General features: G+C 47.4%; 2 protein-coding genes and 1 long non-coding RNA gene across 3 annotated transcripts in view; 2 read left to right on the forward strand and 1 right to left on the reverse strand.

Moving 5' to 3' along the window:
- On the forward strand, window positions 1–7755 carry LOC135814387 (uncharacterized). Its single transcript, XM_065327496.1, has 5 exons — window positions 1–655; window positions 2126–2821; window positions 4162–4842; window positions 5601–5963; window positions 6323–7755. The coding sequence occupies exons 1-5, from the start codon at window positions 505–507 to the stop codon at window positions 6625–6627; spliced, it is 2196 nt and encodes a 731-aa protein (XP_065183568.1). The 5' UTR covers window positions 1–504; the 3' UTR covers window positions 6628–7755.
- The window catches only part of LOC135814389 (uncharacterized), a 26400-nt gene continuing 8949 nt past the window's right edge, over window positions 3436–20886 (reverse strand). The window contains exons 2-3 of the long non-coding RNA XR_010553184.1: window positions 15139–15305; window positions 3436–3560 (exon numbers count right to left, since the gene is read on the reverse strand). This is a non-coding gene — a long non-coding RNA (uncharacterized LOC135814389). The remainder of the gene's footprint in view (window positions 3561–15138; window positions 15306–20886) is intronic.
- Window positions 9711–20886, forward strand: part of LOC135814385 (eukaryotic translation initiation factor 3 subunit A-like) — a 12299-nt gene continuing 1123 nt past the window's right edge. The window contains exons 1-16 of the mRNA XM_065327495.1: window positions 9711–9869; window positions 9964–10309; window positions 12119–12282; window positions 12474–12532; window positions 13064–13204; window positions 13451–13659; window positions 14035–14206; window positions 14763–14954; window positions 15195–15311; window positions 16129–16215; window positions 17430–17522; window positions 17897–18034; window positions 18837–19046; window positions 19655–19759; window positions 20186–20299; window positions 20571–20693. Of these exons, the coding sequence (XP_065183567.1) occupies window positions 9821–9869; window positions 9964–10309; window positions 12119–12282; window positions 12474–12532; window positions 13064–13204; window positions 13451–13659; window positions 14035–14206; window positions 14763–14954; window positions 15195–15311; window positions 16129–16215; window positions 17430–17522; window positions 17897–18034; window positions 18837–19046; window positions 19655–19759; window positions 20186–20299; window positions 20571–20693 (2319 nt within the window). The 5' untranslated portion in view covers window positions 9711–9820. The remainder of the gene's footprint in view (window positions 9870–9963; window positions 10310–12118; window positions 12283–12473; window positions 12533–13063; window positions 13205–13450; window positions 13660–14034; window positions 14207–14762; window positions 14955–15194; window positions 15312–16128; window positions 16216–17429; window positions 17523–17896; window positions 18035–18836; window positions 19047–19654; window positions 19760–20185; window positions 20300–20570; window positions 20694–20886) is intronic.

Consider the following 20886-nt stretch of genomic DNA (forward strand, 5'->3'; position numbering starts at 1 on the left):
TGTATGTATTTGCAAAGGCGTGAAGTCAGCGCCTTTCATGCTCAGGGGAGCACTGCAGAGGCAGAGCATGCAGTAGCAGCAAAAACTTGATCCAGTCTATATCTGTATCTGGGTGGACAAATTCTTGGTACCACGAATGAGTACTAGGCGAATACATGATACCAGCCTTGCTAATCTAGCCCCGCTAAAGTGAAATGAATTGTGACGATTACAGTGCATAGGAAAACATCGGTGTGAAGCGCATCGGAGGGGGCCGCTCCCCCCGCCACCAAGTATGGGGAAACCTCCCTATCGTCTTCTACCACTTTAAAAAAGAGGCAGAGGGCTTGAATACAACCAGATCCTATAGACTTGCCTAAGAGTAAGATCAAGAAAACGAACTAGCAGTTATTTCGTCATATCGTCATAGGCTGAGAACACTTGATCTAGCAGAGACGAGACACCACCATCACTTTATAGGAAGGTTCAAAGTTCCAGAAATTGCGAACTACTTGAAGTAACGTTATGTTTCAAAGTCAATCGTCTTCCCCGCCCAAGCATCGGTCAGGCGTTGGGCACATCACCATGCCTGGCACATACCTTCTACTTGCTGCTGTGCTGATCTCTGTCCACGGAGCTGACCTGTCCAGAGACCATGGAGACGGGCAAGGGAAGGGTAAGCCTGGGCCGCAGTGTGCATGCCTATACTATCATAGTGCAATCGGTCATGTAATGTCACAACCCTTGCTGCAACAAAACTAAGTTGCCTATGTCTTGCAGTAGTTCTCAATACCATAAAACAATAGCGTAAACAACATCATTTGATAATACAACAAGAAGAGGATGAAGATAGGGTTGTAACTCTGAGTTTCACGTACGAGACCGATCGTCAGACAACAGTAATGAGATAAATCTGGATGCTGGGTTATACATCGCCATCATGTATACCCACCAATGCTCTTGTACAACTTACTACAAATACTCTAGCGTTCACGTTTTGTTTCTCTGAGTCTGCGAATCCGAAGGTTCTAAGCAGGGAGTCGTATATATACGACTCCCTGGTTCTAAGCTCCCCGCAAATCCCCAGGAAGAAATTTGTCCGCCATGCATGCGAGTATAGTGTCTATGACATACATGTCACATGTACATATGTACATGTATGTGGTGTTACTGCAAAAAAAACTTAGTTTCATGGACTAGTATTGTAGTTTGACGAGCACCTGCCGTCACAAGAGTACATACAATGTACAATGTACATGTACGTGCATTGTCCTACATGTCTACAAGGTCAAGGACCTAACACTGCACAGCACTGTAACGTGTGTCATTGTATTCAAAAAGAAAAGAAAAAGAGAGAACCGAAGTCAGTGAAGACTTCAGTCTTCATAATTTTAAACACACTGTCAATGTCATTCATGTACTTGAACTTGTACATGTACATGTACATGATGACATGTTGCTCCTACTTGTCACCTGTCATTCATTCAATCATTGTGGCGATTCTACTTGCTGTACATGATTGTACTACCAAGTGTGCCACTGAGGAAGAGAACAGTGACAACCGGTTATGATGGGTGTAACGCGGCTGCGTTTCATGCACATAGGCTTATAGCAAGGGCAATCCTCAGACAACTGATAATCTGTTCATCATCTCTGCAAGCAGAGATTCTGGGAATTCCCGCTATGGTGCACTACCAAGAGCATAATAAGCTCCCAGAGAGCATATTCTTGGTAGATCTACTCCACGCAATGCATGTCGTCTATATTGTAGACCACGCTGTGGACCAGGCCAGGGAGTCGTAAAAAGCTTTTAGTTTTACGACTCCCTGGTGTAGACTAGTGTACTGTAGTTGTGTGGCACTCCGGCCCGTGTTGTGCCCAGCCTGGCCGTTGAGGCTAAGTGCGCGCGTCCTCTCAAATGTTCAGCGGTTAGCAGACCCCACACCGCACAAGTATGAAGTAGGCCAGGCTTGTCCCTAGCCCTGGCTACAGAACACAATGTAGATCTACATGACACTTGTATCTAAAAACATTTCCCAGGATGGCACCTGCTTCAAAGAAGCGTTCAGCCATATGAGTCGAGGTGTGGTGGTCGCACTGCTATTAATCGATGGTGTTTGTGTTCCTGGCTATTGTTCGTGTCCAGTCGTCCTCAGCAAAACACGCGTACTCGAGGAGGAGACACTATCTGCCTTCTGCCATATACCGGCACTATCTCAGCCCATAGGAAGTACAAGCGGTAGCGGCAGCAGCTGGGCCGCGCAGCATGATTACGACAGAAATGTTTTCTACCTCTTTTTCGGAGTGGTTGTCAGAGGCGAGAAGACGCTGAAAATAGCCCAACCTAAACCCGTCTACCAACTACGCGCTCCGCGTCTGTCCGACTCAAGCGACTGTCGCGTGCAGCCCTGTGATCAGTATTCCATCAGTTGCCAAGCATTCGTCCCGCTCAAGAACGGTGACACGAACGTCTATGACGGCTTGAAAGCCTGGTTCACTGTAGCGAACAGCACCTCTGCGGGGACACACAGTACAGGCGGCGAACAAATCCAGAAAATCTCTGTTCTTGTGGGCACACCCGTGGACCTGGGATTCTGCAACACGGACAGCGGCACGTCGTCCGGAAGTTCAACTCTGCCGAGAGGATGGTCATTTTCCCGGGACATGACGGGTCGCTGTGTTACCGGTACAGGTGATGCACTGGCCACCCGAGGCAGCTTAGCGCAAGGTGGAGAGATGGGACCGCTGGTTATCGCCTACGCAGAAGAATATCATAGTGGAGTGTACGAATGTGTCGGGCAACAGCAGCGACCAGATCGACGTATACATCTTCAAGTGAAACGTGAGTACCTGTAGAAGTACAATGTAGGCTAATAATAACCAGGAAGTCGTGAAAGTTGAGCGGTCGCTGCTTGGATGACGACTATACACCGTGGTTTGGTGGTGGAGCATCGCTGGCCTCAAAGGCTCAAGCGAGGGTCCCTGGCTCGAGTCCTGATGGTGACAGTCAATTTCTTCTTCTTCAGACTTTTCCCGTTTGCATCTTTCCCCTCAAACTAATGAAAAGTCGTAAACTAGCGGTATTTTACCTCAGACCTAATTCTAAGTTACAATTGAAACCCATCAGGTCCCTGACACCGAAATAAGAATACACCTAAAATTACATGTAACACAGGTATCCAAGATCCTCAGCCTGCTGGCTGCGTCCAGTGCTCTGTAACCATGCAATGCACCTAGCAATACTTCCATTGAAAAAAAAGTGTGCACAGTGCAACTAGCAGTGTGTGGTCCGGAATTCAGCCATTGGTAAACACTAGTGCCGGCTGTAGTTGCAGTGCACTGAAGTAGAGAGCAAGCCGCTGAGCCCCTAAGAACCCCATAACACCGACAGCCGCTGTGCTTCATTGCCGCTGCCTTGATCACATCATGATCAGCACAACACCAGCTGGCAGTCATGTTCCGGTTTTGTCGTCTTGTCTTGTTGTGCGGAGTGTCTGGGTGCCTGGTGTCCGTGGCGAACCAGCTGAGCAGGTGCCATCATGTAGCTACTGACTGAGAGTCAAACAGATCTGGACGTGTTGCTGCAAACACACACCAGCACACACACACACACACATACACACACACACACACACACACACACACACACACACACACACACACACGCACTTCCTTCTGTTTGTTGCAGGTGTCCATGTCCTGCATGGTGTAAGCAGTCATCCATGCGTGTCCCAAACAACTACACAGGCACGTGTACGAACTAAATTATTATCACTTTTCAACCCGGCTGTCGGCAGAAGACTGAGTGTGTGCCATGGAAATATCGGCTGTGAAGTCGTGTACATGGTCGATAGATGCATAGTCGATAGATGCATAGTCGATAGATGCATAGTCGATAGATGCATGGTGGATAGACGCATGGTGGATGGGGCACCTGTGAATAAGATACAGTAAACTGCTTTGAAAGAGCTGAAATTGAGTAAAGCATAGGTGTCCAATAGTGACACGTCTCATACCAACACAGGTCCCCTTGTCCAGTATTCATAATAAGTGTGTGTATGTCCGTGTGTGTATGTCCGTGTGTGTGTGTGCGTCTGTCTGTGCGTGCGTGTGTGTGCGTGTGTGTGTGTGTGTGTGTGTGTGTGTGTGTGTGTGTGTCCTGTCTCGGTGTTTTTCACGCAGCTGCCGTTGAAGTGAGTCGCTCCACGGTGAACGGTGGAGATGAAATAACTGCTTCCTGTAACACAGCCAGTGACGCTAGCACAGAAGGTACCCGCACCACCACCACAGCATACCAGTGGTCTGTACAGCAATCAGTATCGCACATGAGCAGCAGCGACAGCAGCGGCACTGTGGCGGGGCAGAGCTGGAAAATGCTGCCGGAGCCTCTGGAGCAGAAACGATTCATCACGCTGACGGCAGGGAGAAACACGACGTGCCGTGGGTCATTCACGATACGTGTCAACTGCTACAGCCGCTCGTGGACTGTTAATCCAACACACGGTGATGGCCAGGTAGCCGAGGGCCACCATGGACACAAAGACATAACAGTACGGTGTGCCAACAGTGCTGTTGCGGCTACATCTACTGCAGCCGCCTTACAAACAAAGCCAATCCTTCCGAAAGCGGGAAACTACACAGCTGTTCTCTGGAAGCCTTTCAAGCTATGCTGCTGCATATCACCAAGTGGCGAACTCGGAACATGGTTTGTAAATGGAAAGCAGCCAACAGAAGGGACAAACCGGTACAAGTACGGCGAGTTCAGCTTCTTCCCTGAAGAGCAGCACAGCAACACAATTCTTCACGTAAAGTGCGTTGCTGGACGCTATTCTACAACAGCATTGGTCCGTGTGCTTCCCGCAGGTGAGAGTCTTTTGGAATGCATCACCGTAAAGCGTGACTTTTTTGCAACAAGAAAACCCTAGCGGTTTTAGAGAATTGATCGACTTCACTAGGGTTTGACCTTGTGAATTCCTAGTGTTCTACTTCGAAGTATGTGTTAGGTACCCCCATAGCGAGCCAGGCATGGCAACACGAACGTGGACTACTAGTTACCCATTGCACAATGACTAGGATGCCATGGTGATTGTCGGTCCAACATCTTTATAGAGATGCTGACAATGGCCGAGAGCTCTGCTGCAGCATCTCAAACTGGAGCATGGTTCTAGAAAGAAAGAGAGGAAAACCTCACCACAGACAGTGAACTGACAGCAACCACAACCTAACGAGTTATGGTCTGGTTTGGTGGCATGGCGGTGTGGTGGAGGGGGTGGGATGCTGAATGGTATGTGTTTAATGCTTTGCCATAAAACTGTCAAGGCTGGAGTCGGTACACGCACAGTGTTGTAATGTCATGCTGTATGCCACAGTACCACTGGACAGAGAGCTATGCATGGGTGCACCGTCATGGGTATGTGTATGAATCTCGTGACCGCAACATACCACCTTTGCTACTGTGGTCTGCAGCATGGTATGGCAAGACCTGCATGACATAACCTTGAATACTGCAACTCTGCATGCCATAACCTTGCATACCGCAACTCTGCATGCTATAACGCTGCCTAATCTCACACTGCCTTGGGTTTTGCTGTCTATTCTGCCGAACACACACGCATTCACAGCACCCAGCTCGATCCCAAGCAGAGTTCCAGTAGTCACTGCCGCCAGAACAGACGGAGGAGCAGACAGCAAACTCCATCTATTTACCTGCGGGGCGACTCAATCCGCACATACGGAGCAGTTTCTCGTTGGATGCGATCGTACCAATACCCAGGAGGGACGGCCGACACGGGAGCATGTATGGTCAGCGCCTGACAATAGTAGCGGTGATGTCTGGAAAACATTGAATGTGCACACTGCCCTGATAACTGATGCTATGACCGATGAAAGTGACACGGTCAATATCACAATGATCACAGGACAGGAAAGACAGTGCCTTGCTCTGAAACCAGGCCGCCTGCTTCAAGGAACCCGAAAGAAGAGAGGTGGGTGATGGCGAGGATTCAGACAGTTTGTATAGAAGGTGGAACTTTTTTTACAGCAATAAAAATAATTAGCGAGGCGGATATTGAACTCTCCGTCACTGCTGCATTGGGTACTAACGTTAGAAGTTAGGATGCTATGCTAGTGAGTGAAGCCAGTTGTGGAACACAGCCACGTATATCGCAGTATTCAGCCGGCACAGATACTAGTAGTCAACTACAAGTACTAGTGGCAAGCTGATACCTGTCTCTGGCTGGGTTTGAGGGTCAGTGTGAACAAGTTGCAGCATTGTCCTGCTCTATTTACACAGCTAGCACATCAGTTTGTGTCCACTATATCCTTTGTCAATGTGCCAATACAGATTTGTTTACCATCATGGTCAGCTTCGTGCACCCGTGGTGTTCGGAGATGCCGGATGTCATGGATATCGAGCGGAAGTTCATGAGAGTGAGAAAGAACCACCGCAACACTCGCTTCGCCGGCAAAACGTCCCCACGCTCCTGCCTTCAGATGCAGGTCAGTGGTCACCGTCAGGTCTGGTATTGGACCACGTCCGTCACTTCTGATAAGTCGGAGTGCGATCTACGGCACATGATAGTGTCAATAATCTCTGGCATTCCATGCAGCCCTACAGTGCTGGCCGTGCACATAGTCAAGATGTCATGAAGAAAATACCGGTGCAATCGCGATCATTATCGACACTCTTGCTTGGCAAGGTCCAGACTTGCATCAAGGATCCCTGCAGCTTGCTCAACTGCAGTGGATTGAAACGGTCTACAGCCGGACCGCACGCTCTCAGACAATTGCCATGATATGCGTCCATGCAATTTAGGAGTGCTTGATGTAACATCTAAAACAATTCTGGTCAGATATTGGCCCGCCTTTTGATGATTTGGAACGTCACAGTATATTTCATGATGTTGCGCAGGTAACACGGTTACTGATTTTGAAGTATATGAAGTATTTATACAACCAATCCCAGCTGATAGAACCTTTAGACAGCCTTCTAAATAAATAATGTCTGCTGGTCAGAAATACCCCCCCCCCCCACACACACACACCCCTGATCACGCTTTCGCACCGATTGATTTATCACAGCGTGCACATTGCACTTGATTTACTGCAATGAAAAACACTGAATAAAAAACACTGATCGAAATTCTCGACTACTATCAATATTCATTGATAGCCACCACTGTGTGTACTGCACCTGTTGCAAATACTGAATCATGATTTGCCTCGATAGCTCGGGTCAAGTTTCCCGAGCCCTTGACCGTGTTATTGCCTGACCGCGGTGTTCTTGACTGATTGAGATTCCACCGGCTTGTTATCTCCTGTGGAGAGCTGTCATCATTATATTATTGCATATGATGTACTACAATTGTAGAGTAAAATAATGAAAACAGTGCTGCATGAGCTGACTCAAGAGCATTCTGAAAAAGCAGATTTGCATCATTCCGAGCCTCACATTTGACTGTCCTGTCACCGATTCTACCTTCAGCTTGCCTATCATTATTATACCCATACCCACTAAAGTGCTCGACTAGCACATATACTTGAGCCGTTGCGGCATAACCGTCCTTATTAGCACATGGACTACCATAGTCCATGGACATGTACCTGTGTTAAAATATTCTTTTGTTTGCCGCACTATTTCGAATTCTTTCAGCAAAAAAACTATGCTGGTCACTGATTATGTGCTTATTATGGCTCCAACCAAACCTCGTGGATGACAGTGTTCCTACAGTGTTTGGTGAGGCATAGTGTATTATTATCATTGTGGTCATGTTCCATGTGGCGGCACTCGCCTGCTAATTGTGCCTAACCTCAACATGTGATACCAAGAGCTTATTTACTCTTGGCGACACCTAAAGCGGTTGGGGTAAGTCTCCGCCATTAGCATAAATACCAAATCCGAGTCCCTGTTACCTTCACAGTTCCGAGAAGTTGCCACTCGACTCAGTGGGTCGCAGCGCACCGGCTAGAGAATATCCTTCGGTTTAAAAATTCCAAACAGTACGTATTTGAACCTGGTGTACGTGACCTGCTGTCATGTCCTAGGTCACATGACCTCACTATTATCAAGAGTCTATGGGGTTATATGGAGTTCAAAAAATACCAAAAGTTAATAAGCTCCCTGAGCTTATGTACTTTTCGTATTTTTATTTAAGACTGAGCAGTCAAAACTGTGCCAGTTATTATGGTTTGAAAGGTTGTGTATGGCAGCCGGGAGCCCAAGACCAGTCACGCCTTCATGGGATCACGGCTACAGCAAGTGCCAACACGGACATTATACCGGCGTAATACACGATTAGGATATTATTGCACCATGATCCGTGACTAGGGTCCGGCGTATTCTGCCGGCAGAAAAATTGGCAGAATTCGGTACTTTTTCTGGTAAGTTTCATGCATGTTTGGTATGCGGATAAAAACATTAGGGGTGAAACGGTTCCATGTTTTTCATGTTCGGGTACCCGAATGCTAGCATTGTTTCCCACGGTTCGGGTATCAGTTCCATGCACTCTTTTCTCCAGACCGACAAAATGCGTTTGCGACAATTATTTTTTAGAAAAAAACATTTTTACGAGCAAGAATGAGACATCATCGGAGAGTCCAAGTGCAAAGAAGATAATGACCAGAGAACTCTTTGGAAGAGTGGGGATCGTAAGGTAAGACATTTAAAATCTTGAGTAGACTTGACGTGTACATGTATTTGTGAAATTTGACGGCCGGACGGGTACCCGATTCTTTTCAGCTGGCGGTTCCAAAACAGGTTCCTCAGTACCCGAACCGTTTCACCCAAAAAAATGGAGCAGAATTCGAGGAATTGCCCGCCATAAGGTTTGTATGGTTCTGCCAATTTCACTGCTTTTCGAGCAGAATCTGCCCGTGACCTTTTCGAGCAGAACTCCCCCCCCCCCCCCCCAGTCCGTCGGTCCCTATCCATGACTGAGGGGCGCCACAGAGCTAGAGGCCTGTGACGCGGCGGACTCAGAGTCGGCGGATGATCCGAAACTGTGAGAGGCTTGACCGGAAAAGTTTCAACCAGGGATTGCCTGGTTTTCAACCCTAGATCTCCATTGTACGGATGGATCACCGGCTTCAAAAAGTAGCCTAGCGGGTCCGGCCATGGCCGGACAGGCCGGATGAGTCGGCATGATACTCAGTATTGCAAGTCAGCATGACTATGTGCTCTTGTTATTATGTACAAATACTTGAATTAGGGCCGGGTATTTGACAACTCCCTGGCTAGTTCCTATATCTGGCTGTACTTTAGTACCACTGAGCAAGATGGTTATACTCTTCGGGTGGTAGCCCTTGGCGCGGATCATTCGGATTAGCATGATCGCGGCTCGCCGGGATAGGCAAACCCTGCTCGAAAAGCAGTGGAATTCCGGGCAGAACCATACACAGTAACAAACCTTATGGCAGGCACTTCCTTGTATTCTGCTCCATTTCTGTATCCACATCCCCAATAGCAAGAGTACATGAAAACTTCATGTACTCTTGCCAATAGGCAATACCGGTATGCATGAAACATGCCAGAAAAAGTACCACTTGCCAAGTCGTGAAGCAGTTGGAAAATACGGACGGCTTCCTGATCGTGACGTAACTACATGTATACAGCGCTACCCGACATTGCGAAACAAAATGGCTGCGAAAAATTTCGCTCTGAGCTACTCAGCTTATGTACCGTACCTTGCTGTTCTGTGGCGATCTCGCATGCATGCAGATCCGAGGTCCGAGGCCTTCGAATCTGTTGCGCTGCTCGCCGCAAAGTGAAAGTTGTGAAGTGTGGTTGTTGGACCTTTGGACAACGGGATATTTCTTGCTCCCGAATGGGAGAAGATTAGGAGCCATGCCGGTGTTTTTTCTCAAGCCAGAGAATGCTCTCAAAAGAGCGAATGGTAAGTGGATTGCAGCCGGATTACGGCGGAAATTTGGCGTTGCACTTGTTATCCGACACCTGGTTTTTCGCCTTGGTTTCTTTTCATTTTGTAGAGTTCCTCGAAGTCGGGAAGAAGGAGCCCGCACTTGACGCACTTGCCGATGTGATAAAGAGCAAAAAACATAGACAATGGCAGAAGGTACACGAGGAGATCATGGAGAAGTATCTCACTCTCTGCGTGGAGTTGAGAAGAGGACACTTGGCCAAAGAAGGTCTATATCAGTACAAACTTATTACTCAGCAAGTTAGCATTGCTTCGCTGGAGGACAGTGTCCGCTTCTTCCTGAGGCTGGCCAACGAGAAGGCTGAGGATGCCCGTAAAAACTCGCAGCAAGTGGTGAAAGATGGACAGATTGTACTGGATGTGGACGACTTAGACCATATTCAGACTCCTGAAAGGTGAACATTTCAGTTGTGAAAATGACACACAGTCGTTGCAACTACATGTAGTTGTTGGCAGAGCTATTTGGACGCATACGTCACCACATTTCCAACACAGGGTGGACTAGTGAATGCACTTACTAGTAGCTGTGGAATGTCATGCATTCTCCTGCCATGTGTATGTCATGTAACAACTAATGCTTCAAACACGTATACATGACTGTACGGTAATTCGCATCACGACTCACCGACGAGAACTCACATCCAGTGTTGCTTAGTCCATGTTATAGCCGTGCTCATGGATCCGTTCTCACATAGGACAGCGTAATGGATTGCTGCAAGGTGTACTCTGACATTGGTGCCACTACATGCTTGTTCTGCAGTGCTGCTCATTAAAATCAAACCTCTTCCGATACATCAGACTAAGAAATAGAACAAGCCTCAAGCTCTTTACAGCACAATTCCAAAGTTCCCACGAGTGCTTTCATTGCCTTCTCTTAAGGTGGATACAGGCAGAAGAAGAAACTAAGCAGTACAGTAACTTTTGAACAATGTGTAACGTTAAGTGCTATATACAGCAATGCGTAGGTTGGTGAGAACAAACACTGACAAAGGTGTAAAGTATTGCTCCGGAAGCACGTAGAAGCGTAGCACATCTACAGTTCTTCTCTAGTGGTTCCTGTGGGAAGAGGTAGGAAGAAGTGTGATCAGCGGGATATGCGTTGTGATAGCAGTAGACGACAAATGAACCGGCTTTTTGCTCCTTTTTCTGTGTTTGTTCTCGCTAATCTAGCTACTGGTGCTTCCGTCACCTGTACATGCACTGTTTATTAGTTGAAAAGGCGACGAGGAGACAATAACTTTATCAATGCGATTAATAGTATTAGTGAAGCGGACATTACAAAATGATGAATGAGAATACATGTATCTAAAATGGTTGTTCCTAATCGATTTTCTTGAGACTATCATCAGGGAAAATCGTCTCACAATAGAGGCTATACGGAGAAACAAACTATGTACTAATAGGTTATTGGATAGTGGGAAGTATACAAGGTTCCTCACTCACAGTTCCTCACTCTATCACATTCACCTGCTTCCACGCCTTCATTTCACTCACCTTATGTAGTAGCTCACACCGTCGGGAACACTCTCACATCTTTTCTTCTAATTTCTTTCGTCTTCTCTCCCACTTTAGTTTTTTCACACCTCACCTTGTATACTTCCCACTATCCAATAACCTATTAGTACATAGTTTGTTTCTCCGTATAGCCTCTATTGTGAGACGATTTTCCCTGATGATAGTCTCAAGAAAATCGATTAGGAACAACCATTTTAGATACATGTATTCTCATTCATCATTTTGTAATGTCCGCTTCACTAATACTATTAATCGCATTGATGTTTATTAGTTGTTGTACTGGTTAGGTTCTTCTTCTACCTGTATCCACCTGAAGAGAGGGCAATGGAAGAACTTGTGGAAACTTTGGAATGTGGCATACAAAAAGCCTGAAGCTTGTTTTATTCCTTTCTCTGATAGTTCTTTTGTCTGCTAGAGAAGTATTCACGTATCTTGAGATGGAGCTGGTCATTGTGCATTCGTAGCATTGAGGACACTGGACTGTGCACCTCGTACAGGCTGGTTGCTTATTCACGAGTCTGGATTTCATTGAGCTGGGCGTCACCAGTACACATACTGTAGACCCGTATGCTATACACCATGATATGCTTGTCTTGATCCGTTTTCATGTTTTCTCTCTCTCTCTCTCTCTCTCTATCTATCTATCTATCTCTGTCTCCACTTGCACATACTTGTGTCCCCTACCCCAGTCTGCTGCTTAGCGCGGTGAGTGCTGAAGACACACAGGCACGTACTGACCGTGTTCTGCTTACACCCTGGGTCAAGTTCCTCTGGGAGGCCTATCGCAGTGTGCTGGATCTTCTACGTAACAACGCCAAGGTGGAGAAGATCTACCATGAAGTAGCAAAGGAAGGTGAGCAACACAATGGAAGTTCTGATTGATATGCTTATTCAGTTTTTCTCCCTTTGGGCTGTCTGCTGAACCGAGTGTTGAATTGAAGTGGACTCCAGAATGGAATACTATTATACAATGACCAGAATGCTGTGTATACTCGTAAAATGTGATCACTTTACTGTGTGTCTTTGTAATTTGATCACGTGCAGCTTTCAAGTTCTGCATCGACTATGGACGTCGCACTGAGTTCCGCAAGCTGTGTGATAACGTAAGAGACTTAAGAGTGGCAAGGCGTACACTGTTAGTCTGTACATCATGGCTGGCACTGTGCACACTCTGCTCTAGCTGTCTCATCACTTGCACTGGCAACTTACAGCATACTTACCAACCCAAGCCAAGGGAAGATCTCTGGATACCCGGGGGGGGGGGGGGGGGGGGGGTCTGAATGGGATTCATCGACATAGGACCTACTGCAAGTACATGCATAGAATCACCGCTTGACCTTATTTGCGCTTAAATTCTCTGATTCCACAAGCACCTTACCACACTATATCAAGAACATTCATTGAGTTTTTGTAATCATTGCTGTCTGATGATCGCCACAGGCGTGAAACTAGGAGTCACAGCCAACCCAAGCTCCGTATCCCATTCTTTTCCTTTTGTAGGACCTACTGTATAAATCCCACTCTGCTGGGAACATGTACTTGTAAGTTCTTGCGTGTCACCAGTGGGAATTCATTTTTAATCGTGTTTTCTTGTTTGTATCTGTGTGTGTTTGTGTTTGTGTACACTGGCACAGCTTCGTCAGCACTTGCAGCACATCCAAACCTACCAGAATCAGTCGAACAGTGTCAACCTCAACTCGCCAGAGAGCATGCAGCTGCATGTCGAGACTCGCCTGCAGCAGCTGGACACTGCCATTGGCCTGGACCTGTGGCAGGTATGTACATGCACGCGTAGATGGCATCGGTGCAGACAATTGCTCCGTGATGCTGTACCACTTGAAATCAATATGGTCTGTCTCCCTCAAATGCTGTAACTAACACAGTAGCACCGTACTGGCTTGAAACCTGGAAGGTGATTTGATATCGCACTGAAAGAGTGGTCTTAACCTGCTTTGTGCAAGGGATTGATCACTAACCATTTCAGATTCTGTTTCCCTACTCTCTAACCTCTACTGTTATAGGAGGCATTCAAGGCTATCAACGATGTACATGGTCTGCTGACGCTGAGCAAGAAGCCCCCTCGTCCGGCCATGGTGGCTAACTACTTGATGAAGCAAGCCACCGTGTACTGGATGGCTAACAACCCTCTTTTCCATGCAGCCGCATGCCATCGCCTGCTCATCCTGTCCCGCGAGCAGAAGAAAAACATGTCAGAAGTAGAGCTTGGAAAGTAAGGTTTTCTTTTGTGTTGGCCCTGTGTTGTTCACGTTCCCGCATCTGACCACTAAGCAATGGATTCTCACTTTCATTGCGTTTCAGCATGCTGACTACCTGCTTCCATTGTGTGGTGGAAACCCTGCTGTGTACACGTGACTTGTGACGGGCAGCATTGACTCCTTTTGCACTGCAAGACATCTTTCTCTCTTCTTGAGAACACACCTGCAGGACTTATTTCTAGCTATTCTATGGCTGTGTGGCTTACTGATGACATGAGGAACTCCTCTTTGGCCAGAGCTTTTTTCTTCCTTTTCAAATTGAGTTCACCCCAATGTTTGTAACATTTTGCTGGTCTTGGACGTTCTTACTTTCCTTGCAATGTGTTCAGGCTTGCGTCGAGAGTTGTGGCAGCCACCCTGGCCGTGCCACTGCACTCCTGCAACCCGGAGAGCAACTTCACAGCGGAGCTGAACGAGATCGCCCGCGACAAGCACAGGCGTTTGGCCGGTCTGCTGCAGCTCAGCCAGGCACCATCCAGAGCATCACTGATCCGCGATGTGGTAATTACATGACTGTATTGCTTTACTTGTGCTGATGTTGACCGTATCACACCATGCCATCATATTTCTCCTTGTTCAGAATTTAGTGCTTTGTATTATCGGCCACACACCAAAATTCTATGTCCACTATTTATCCCTGTGCATGCCAGCATCGCGTACATGTATGCACTCCGCTCCGAATGTACGGCCAGGCTGTCCGTATCGGCTCTGGGACACATTCAGGTTTCGCTGGGGAGACCGTAACAGCACGTGGCATGCCATGGGAGGCAGCAACCTCACCACTGACTAGGTACTATTTTTAGTTTCGCCGAGTGACAATTGGGCCAAGCGCACTGCTGCAGCTATAGCGTGGAACGGGTAAAAGAGACGTGAGCGATTGGGCAGGCAAGTTACATGATTGTACTAGTTTAGCAAGCATATCCCATCCCCGGATACCGGTATCCGATGAATTCACAGTATAATGGCGTGTGGTGTGGGAAAAGATCCTCTTCTCCTGGCTTATTCTGTCGGCAGCGAGTGACGGGGTACTTCTCTTCATATTTCTTGTGACTTACAGATTCGCCTCAATGTGCTGGAGCATGTGTCACCCGAACTTCAACAGCTCTTCAACTGGCTGGAGAATGACTTTCACCCGCTACAACTGTGCGACCGTGTTTCCACCTGCATTCAACACCTGGACAATGAGGATGAGCTGAAGCAGTACTCCGAGAAGATCAAGACTGTCGCCACGTCACGTCTCCTTCAGCAGGTATGAGTGTGCAGCTATCGTGGGAGAAGAGAGACTTTCCTCTGAATGGGCAGCTTTGCCATGTTTGCTCACATCTGAGCATAGTGTGCTTGCGCCACATTTCCTTATAGAACTGTCCCTATTTTCTCTTGTATTGACACCGTGGTGCATCGGTTGAAATGGACATGATGCACCGTGCACTTACCCAGTCTCTTGTGTTCACCGAGTCTTCTTGACATCGTGTCTTTGCCTTGTGTGCAGGTTGCTCAAGTCTACTCCACCATCCAGATCAAGCGCTTGCTTGAGCTGTCGCCTTTCGTAACCGAGTTCGGTCTAGAGAACGCCATTGTCCGTGCTGCCAAGTTGGTTGACCTGCAGGTAGGTGAAGTACATCGGTACCACATGAAATCCAGCCCCATGGAACTGAGTCAATTCATGCCCAGGAGCTGGGTTTCGCCAGGCATCACCGCACAGTACGTGCTGCATGGGTGAAATCCAACCCGTGCACCTGAGTCAGGTCATGCAATGGGGTTGGATTTCACCGGGCATCACCGCACAGTACGTCCTGGGTAAAATCCAACCCCTGGTACTGAGTCATGCACAGGGGTGGATTTCACATGGCACCAGTGGAGAAGTGTAGTAATTATATGCACACTCCACTGGCAATTGCCAATGGTCCGTAGTATTTGAGAAAGAACTATCGGTACCACATTTTCTATGGTATTTTGTCAGAGCTGAGGAGTAGTGACAGACTTGGCCACCACTCCACACAGCTCTCTTGGCTTGCTAAATCCACTTACATAACATCAGCATAGCGAGGACACGTTCCCTATTGACATTGTTCTCTCTCTCTCTCTCTCTCTCTCTCTCTCTCACTCTCACTCTACTAGTGTATGTAAAATTATCCTTTCACTCTGGTTATGCGAAGCAACACTCTGTGGCCAGCGGGCATTGCCGTAGCTGGCTTCAATTTTTCACTTCGCTACATGAATCGTGATCGGTGTCACCTGTCCGTCAATGCTCTCAGTGGTGTTTTGGAATGACGCTGATCACACATTTCCTTACTACAACAGCATATTGCACACTGTCTCAATGCGCATTGCCTCAACATGAACCCTTAGTCATAAGCATAGTTGTTACCTGGCATTTTAAGTCCTGACAACCGCATTCTGTATTTTTCTTGTCCTAATTTTAGGTTCGCATCGACCACCGCTCACAGTCAGTAATGTTTGGTGCCGACATTTCCCTTGTTGAACAGAGCATGGAGGGACCTCTCCTCCAGGTATGTTGACATGTGGAGCACACGCACGCAAACGGCAAGCAGGAATAGGTCGGGTAGATAAAACCACTTCCTTTGCCAATTTGCATGGCAAAAAGAAAGTGCACAGCATTCCAAGTACATGTATCCTCAGTCAAAAAAACCTTGACACTGGCATTTACGCTATCAATTTTAGTCATTTTTTCACTTCAGCCATTCCCTGTGTAATCCTGAAGAGAAGGGAACGAAAACGTTTGATATCTGATGTGATGTATGTTTTGGACTGGGTGCGTCAATTGCATGGATGCATGCAGGCTTGACTTGTTCTAGAATAAAACCAAGATTGATAAGCTTATTACCTCTGTGTTTATGTTGTCAATGGTTCTGTATTCTGGTGCCAGCAGCTAACCTGTTGCATGACGACTATGCTACATGCATAATTATCCTTTAGCTCTGATTATGCGAAGCAACACTCTGTGGCCAGCGGGCATTGCCGTAGCTGGCTTCAATTTTTCACTTCGCTACATGAAATGTGATTGGTGTCATCTATCGGTCAATGCTCTCAGTGGTGTTTTCGAAAGACGCTGATCACACATTCCTTACTATAACAGTACACTTGACTTTGCTGCTGATCACAGCCTAATACTGTACACGTGTACGATAGACTGGCTGTAGTGCACAACAATGCACAGTAAAGCACTGTAGCACCCAATACATGTCGCTAGTACACAGTGCACTGCCTTAGTGCATGTACTTGCCCGCATCACAGTATTCCACATGTGAAGCTTTTACAAGTACATTGCCGGTGTCTGAGATTCGAAGTGATGCTTGTACGGCAAGAGTACATAACCCCCCAGAGTGTGCAACTCCACTATGGGTGCTGTCCCGACAGAATTTCAAGTTGACGTCATTTTCATGATGCAATGCGCACTGTACACGGATTATCAGACGAATCCGGAACCTGTGGTTGACCGAAGCCGATCGATCCTGTACAAATTATTGGAAAGAAAAACGTGTGATGCGTTGACACCTGTACACATGTTGTAAATCACTGGTGCAAGGAGCATTGCGTCATAAATAATGACGTCAACTTGAAATTCTGTCGGGACAGCAGGGTATGTGGGAGTTGCACACTCTGGGGGGTTATGTACTCTTGTTGTACGGGTAATCAAGTCCTGCATGCGCATTGCTGCATTGTTGTTCATTCTGTCCACTTGTATTCCAATGCTCTTTCACAGGCAATGCCCTCCGAGACCCTGCGCAAGCAACTGTCTGAGATGTCCCGTGCGTTGGCCAAGGCTGCCACGCTTGTTGCGCCGCAAGACGAAACTGTGAGTGACGTTGTGCTTTTATATCTTTTGTCGCTGTATCAAGTCTTTGTGCGACATGACCTACACTATAATCTGCGAAGCAACACTCTGTGGCCAGCAGCATTTGCTGTAGCTGGCTTCAATTTTTCACTTCGCTATATGAAAATGTGATTGGTGGTGCACTCTGGTGGCCGCTGTTATTGTAGCATGGCTACTTGCCACCGCTGATCGTACACATTGCTGCACTTCTGTCCTCTACATCCCTGCTTTTTTGTATTTTAGTATTTATGGCTCATGTCCTTGGCTAATGGACTTGAGTTGATGGGTCACTGTCACTCTAATACTGTATGTACATGTAAATGGGCTTGCTGCTGTTATTGCCAATCTTGTTTCAGACCAAGGTTGAGGCCCAACGCCGCTCCACCACCAAGGCGCACATGAACAACCGCGTCAAGGAGCACCGCAACATGCTCAAGCGCAAGGTTGTCATTGAGAAGCGCAAAGAAGAGATCGAGTCTCTAGCTCAGGCCAGGGTAAGCAATCACTCTCCTGCTCGTTCCTATGGCTCTAGCTACTAGTCGTTGACTGTTCAGCTGTTGTCACTGAGCAGGGCAGGGGTTAAGGGAAACAAACAGTTAAGCGGGTGCACAGAGCGCCCGGAACGATCGATTTGTGGCCACGTTCTTACTGTGTGAACTGGAAAACACAAAAATCGAAAAAAGAAAAACAGTAGGGTGGTGCGCTATCAGAGTAAGTCCCCCTTCCCTTTGTCTATAAGCCCGACACTAATCACTTCTGCGAAGCAACACTCTGTGGCCAGCAGATTTTGCTGTTGCTGGCTTCAATTTTTCACGTCGCTACATCAAGCTTGATTAGTGGCGCACTGTGGTGGCCAATGTCCTTATGGCATGGCTACTTGCTGCTGTTAATCACACAGTTGATCACACAGCTTATTCACTCATATACAGTATAGACTGTAAGAACAATTTGTCGTGATGTCCCCTGTTACCCTGTGCATGTGCACATTTTGCTAGATGAACTGGGTGTACGGATTAAAAAAAACTAGTGCGTGCGTCCACTCCATCCTACATACTTCATCACTGTGCATGCAGTCTATAGATTTCCAATTGCTGCATGCCTTCGCTGCGGTCCTCTACAAAACGACAGGTGGATTTCAGGAAAGGCTGGCTCTTGCACTGCTTACTCTATGTAATGAGGCATGCTATAGTATCTCAGTGTTCTGGATTGTTTCGATTCACTTCCAATACCTTGCCAAAATAGTGATAATATATGACATTGTACTCTTTATTGTGTGCTCGCGTGCTGTGACGACAGGAACGTCAAGAGCGTGCCTTGGAGCAGGAGAAGATCCGCAAGACCAAGGCTGCAGAACAAGCGCGACTCAAGAAGGAGGCAGAGGAGCGCGAGACCAAGCGCAAGAAGGAGGAACTGGCAGAAATTGGCCGCCGCCAGGTCATGGAGAAGATCGAGCAGATCAAAAAGACCGCCATTGGTGGAAAGGCACTTGCCAATCTCAAGCCTGAGGTATGTGACATGATAGCGGCGTTAGCAGCATGTTTTGTGTGACTTCTTGTGTCTAGGCAGTCACTGCCACGTAGCAAAATTTCATGTCAAAGGCCACCCAAAATCCGTTCACTGTTTCGGGGTCACCCGGCCACCAATGTCTCAGGTGATTTCCCTAGTCTGCCAAGGTTCCCAAGGACTAGCAAGTCCTCCCTGAAGCAGGCAAGCGAACAGACACGGGGCTTGGGTTCTATGTTTGTCCCCAGAGGGTCAAACGGAGCATGTTGGTAGAATAACGTGCCTACAGCTTGTAGTGTGTAGTACAGTCACGCAAGTTCAGCATGCCACACACAGTGCATGTCCAAGAGTACAGAGTGTACTGTAGTACTCTTGATGTTCCACACCTGCATTACCTATCTGTTCGTTGATGTCCAGACTTTGCACCAGATTTGATGGAGGCTGCGCACTCCAGTTTTCACATACCCTTCGTGGCTGTGTAGACTGGTACATGTATCCAGGCGGTTCACAGCGACAGATGCTGTGCAGGTCTTGAGGCAAGCACCCTTGACAAGGACTTTTGTAGATGTCATTTCGAACTTTCTCTACTGTGTCTTTGATCTCTTCTCTAGGACATTGAAAACCTTGATGCCGACAGCCTGGTTGCTAAGCAAATGGAAGAGCTCGAACGTGAGAAGAAGGAACTGGCAACGAGACTGAAGGCAGTTGAGAAGAGGGTAAGCCCTAAGCGTTACTACAGCCATCACCTGCTGCTGCTCCAATGGACTGTGTGGCCATGGCAAGACGGTGTGTGTGTGTTGGGGGGGGGGGGGGCTTTGTCACCATGCACTCTGGCTGTACGGCATCTCAACCCTGGAGAAGCAATGTACGGGTAGCATAATGACAATATGCTCTTGAAGCTTTTGTTTGAGAAGAGGTGCGGCTTTCCAGAGCACTATATGCACATCGGTACTATGAAGTTCATGATGGCATCATCTAGTGAGGTTGTCTTGTTGATCTCTGTACTGTACCCAGCGTGTGTGTTCATTACCCACTCACACAATTACGCCTACATCTATGTTCTTGCTCAATAACGTACGATAGCGATGGTGACAGCCTCCACGGTAATCTGGTGTGTCTTTTGTTCTCTCTCTCTCCTGTAGGTGGATCACTTTGAGCGTGCCAAGCGTCTTGCTGAAGTCCCCCTGCTCAAGGAACAGTATGAGCAGCAGTTGAAGGACGATGAAGTCTTCTTCAAGGAACAACAGAAGGCCAAGGTGAGCGTGAAGTAGAATTTGCCGATATGGCTGTTTCACTGGCTAACCTACTAACAGTACTTTACTCTGCCCTACTAGCGTGGACCCAATACACGTACACACACACACACACACACACACACACACACACACACACACACATACACATACACATACATGCATAGGTACCAGTCTTCATCTCATGGCTGTGTGTGTGTGTGTGTGTGTGTGTGTCACTCGACCCATTAAGCGTCTCTTACTTGAGTCCCCGCTGTGTTTTACTCTGTTTTAGATTGAGAAGGCCATCACAGATAGAAAGGACGCTGAAGAGATCAGGGGCCGTATGTCCAAGATGGAGGTTGATGTGAAGATCTACATTGACCGACTCTCGAGCCATCGCAACGTGCGCTATCAGGTACGGCCACTCTGTAATCCCGTGCTTTTTTCTGATCATAAACAAGTGTGTGTGTGTGTGTGTGTGTGTGTGTGTGCGTGTGTGTGCGTGTATACCATGTTACGTGACACAAGTCTTGGTCTGTTTCATTCCGATCTTGTCGACTATTGTTGTTACAGGCATGCATGGGTTTGTGGGGGGCAGGTAGGCAGAC

Source organism: Sycon ciliatum, chromosome 4, assembly GCF_964019385.1.
Source record: "Sycon ciliatum chromosome 4, ocSycCili1.1, whole genome shotgun sequence".
NCBI lineage: Eukaryota > Metazoa > Porifera > Calcarea > Leucosolenida > Sycettidae > Sycon > Sycon ciliatum.

What these genes read in the sequence shown, in the direction of transcription:
- LOC135814387 (XM_065327496.1), top strand. Translation starts at nt 505, where the DNA reads ATGTTTCAAAGTCAATCGTCTTCCCCGCCCAAGCATCGGTCAGGCGTT. An exon ending in TGGAGACGGGCAAGGGAAGG is followed by an intron (nt 656 to 2,125) that starts GTAAGCCTGGGC and finishes GTTCGTGTCCAG; the next exon opens with TCGTCCTCAGCAAAACACGC. An exon ending in TATACATCTTCAAGTGAAAC is followed by an intron (nt 2,822 to 4,161) that starts GTGAGTACCTGT and finishes TTTTTCACGCAG; the next exon opens with CTGCCGTTGAAGTGAGTCGC.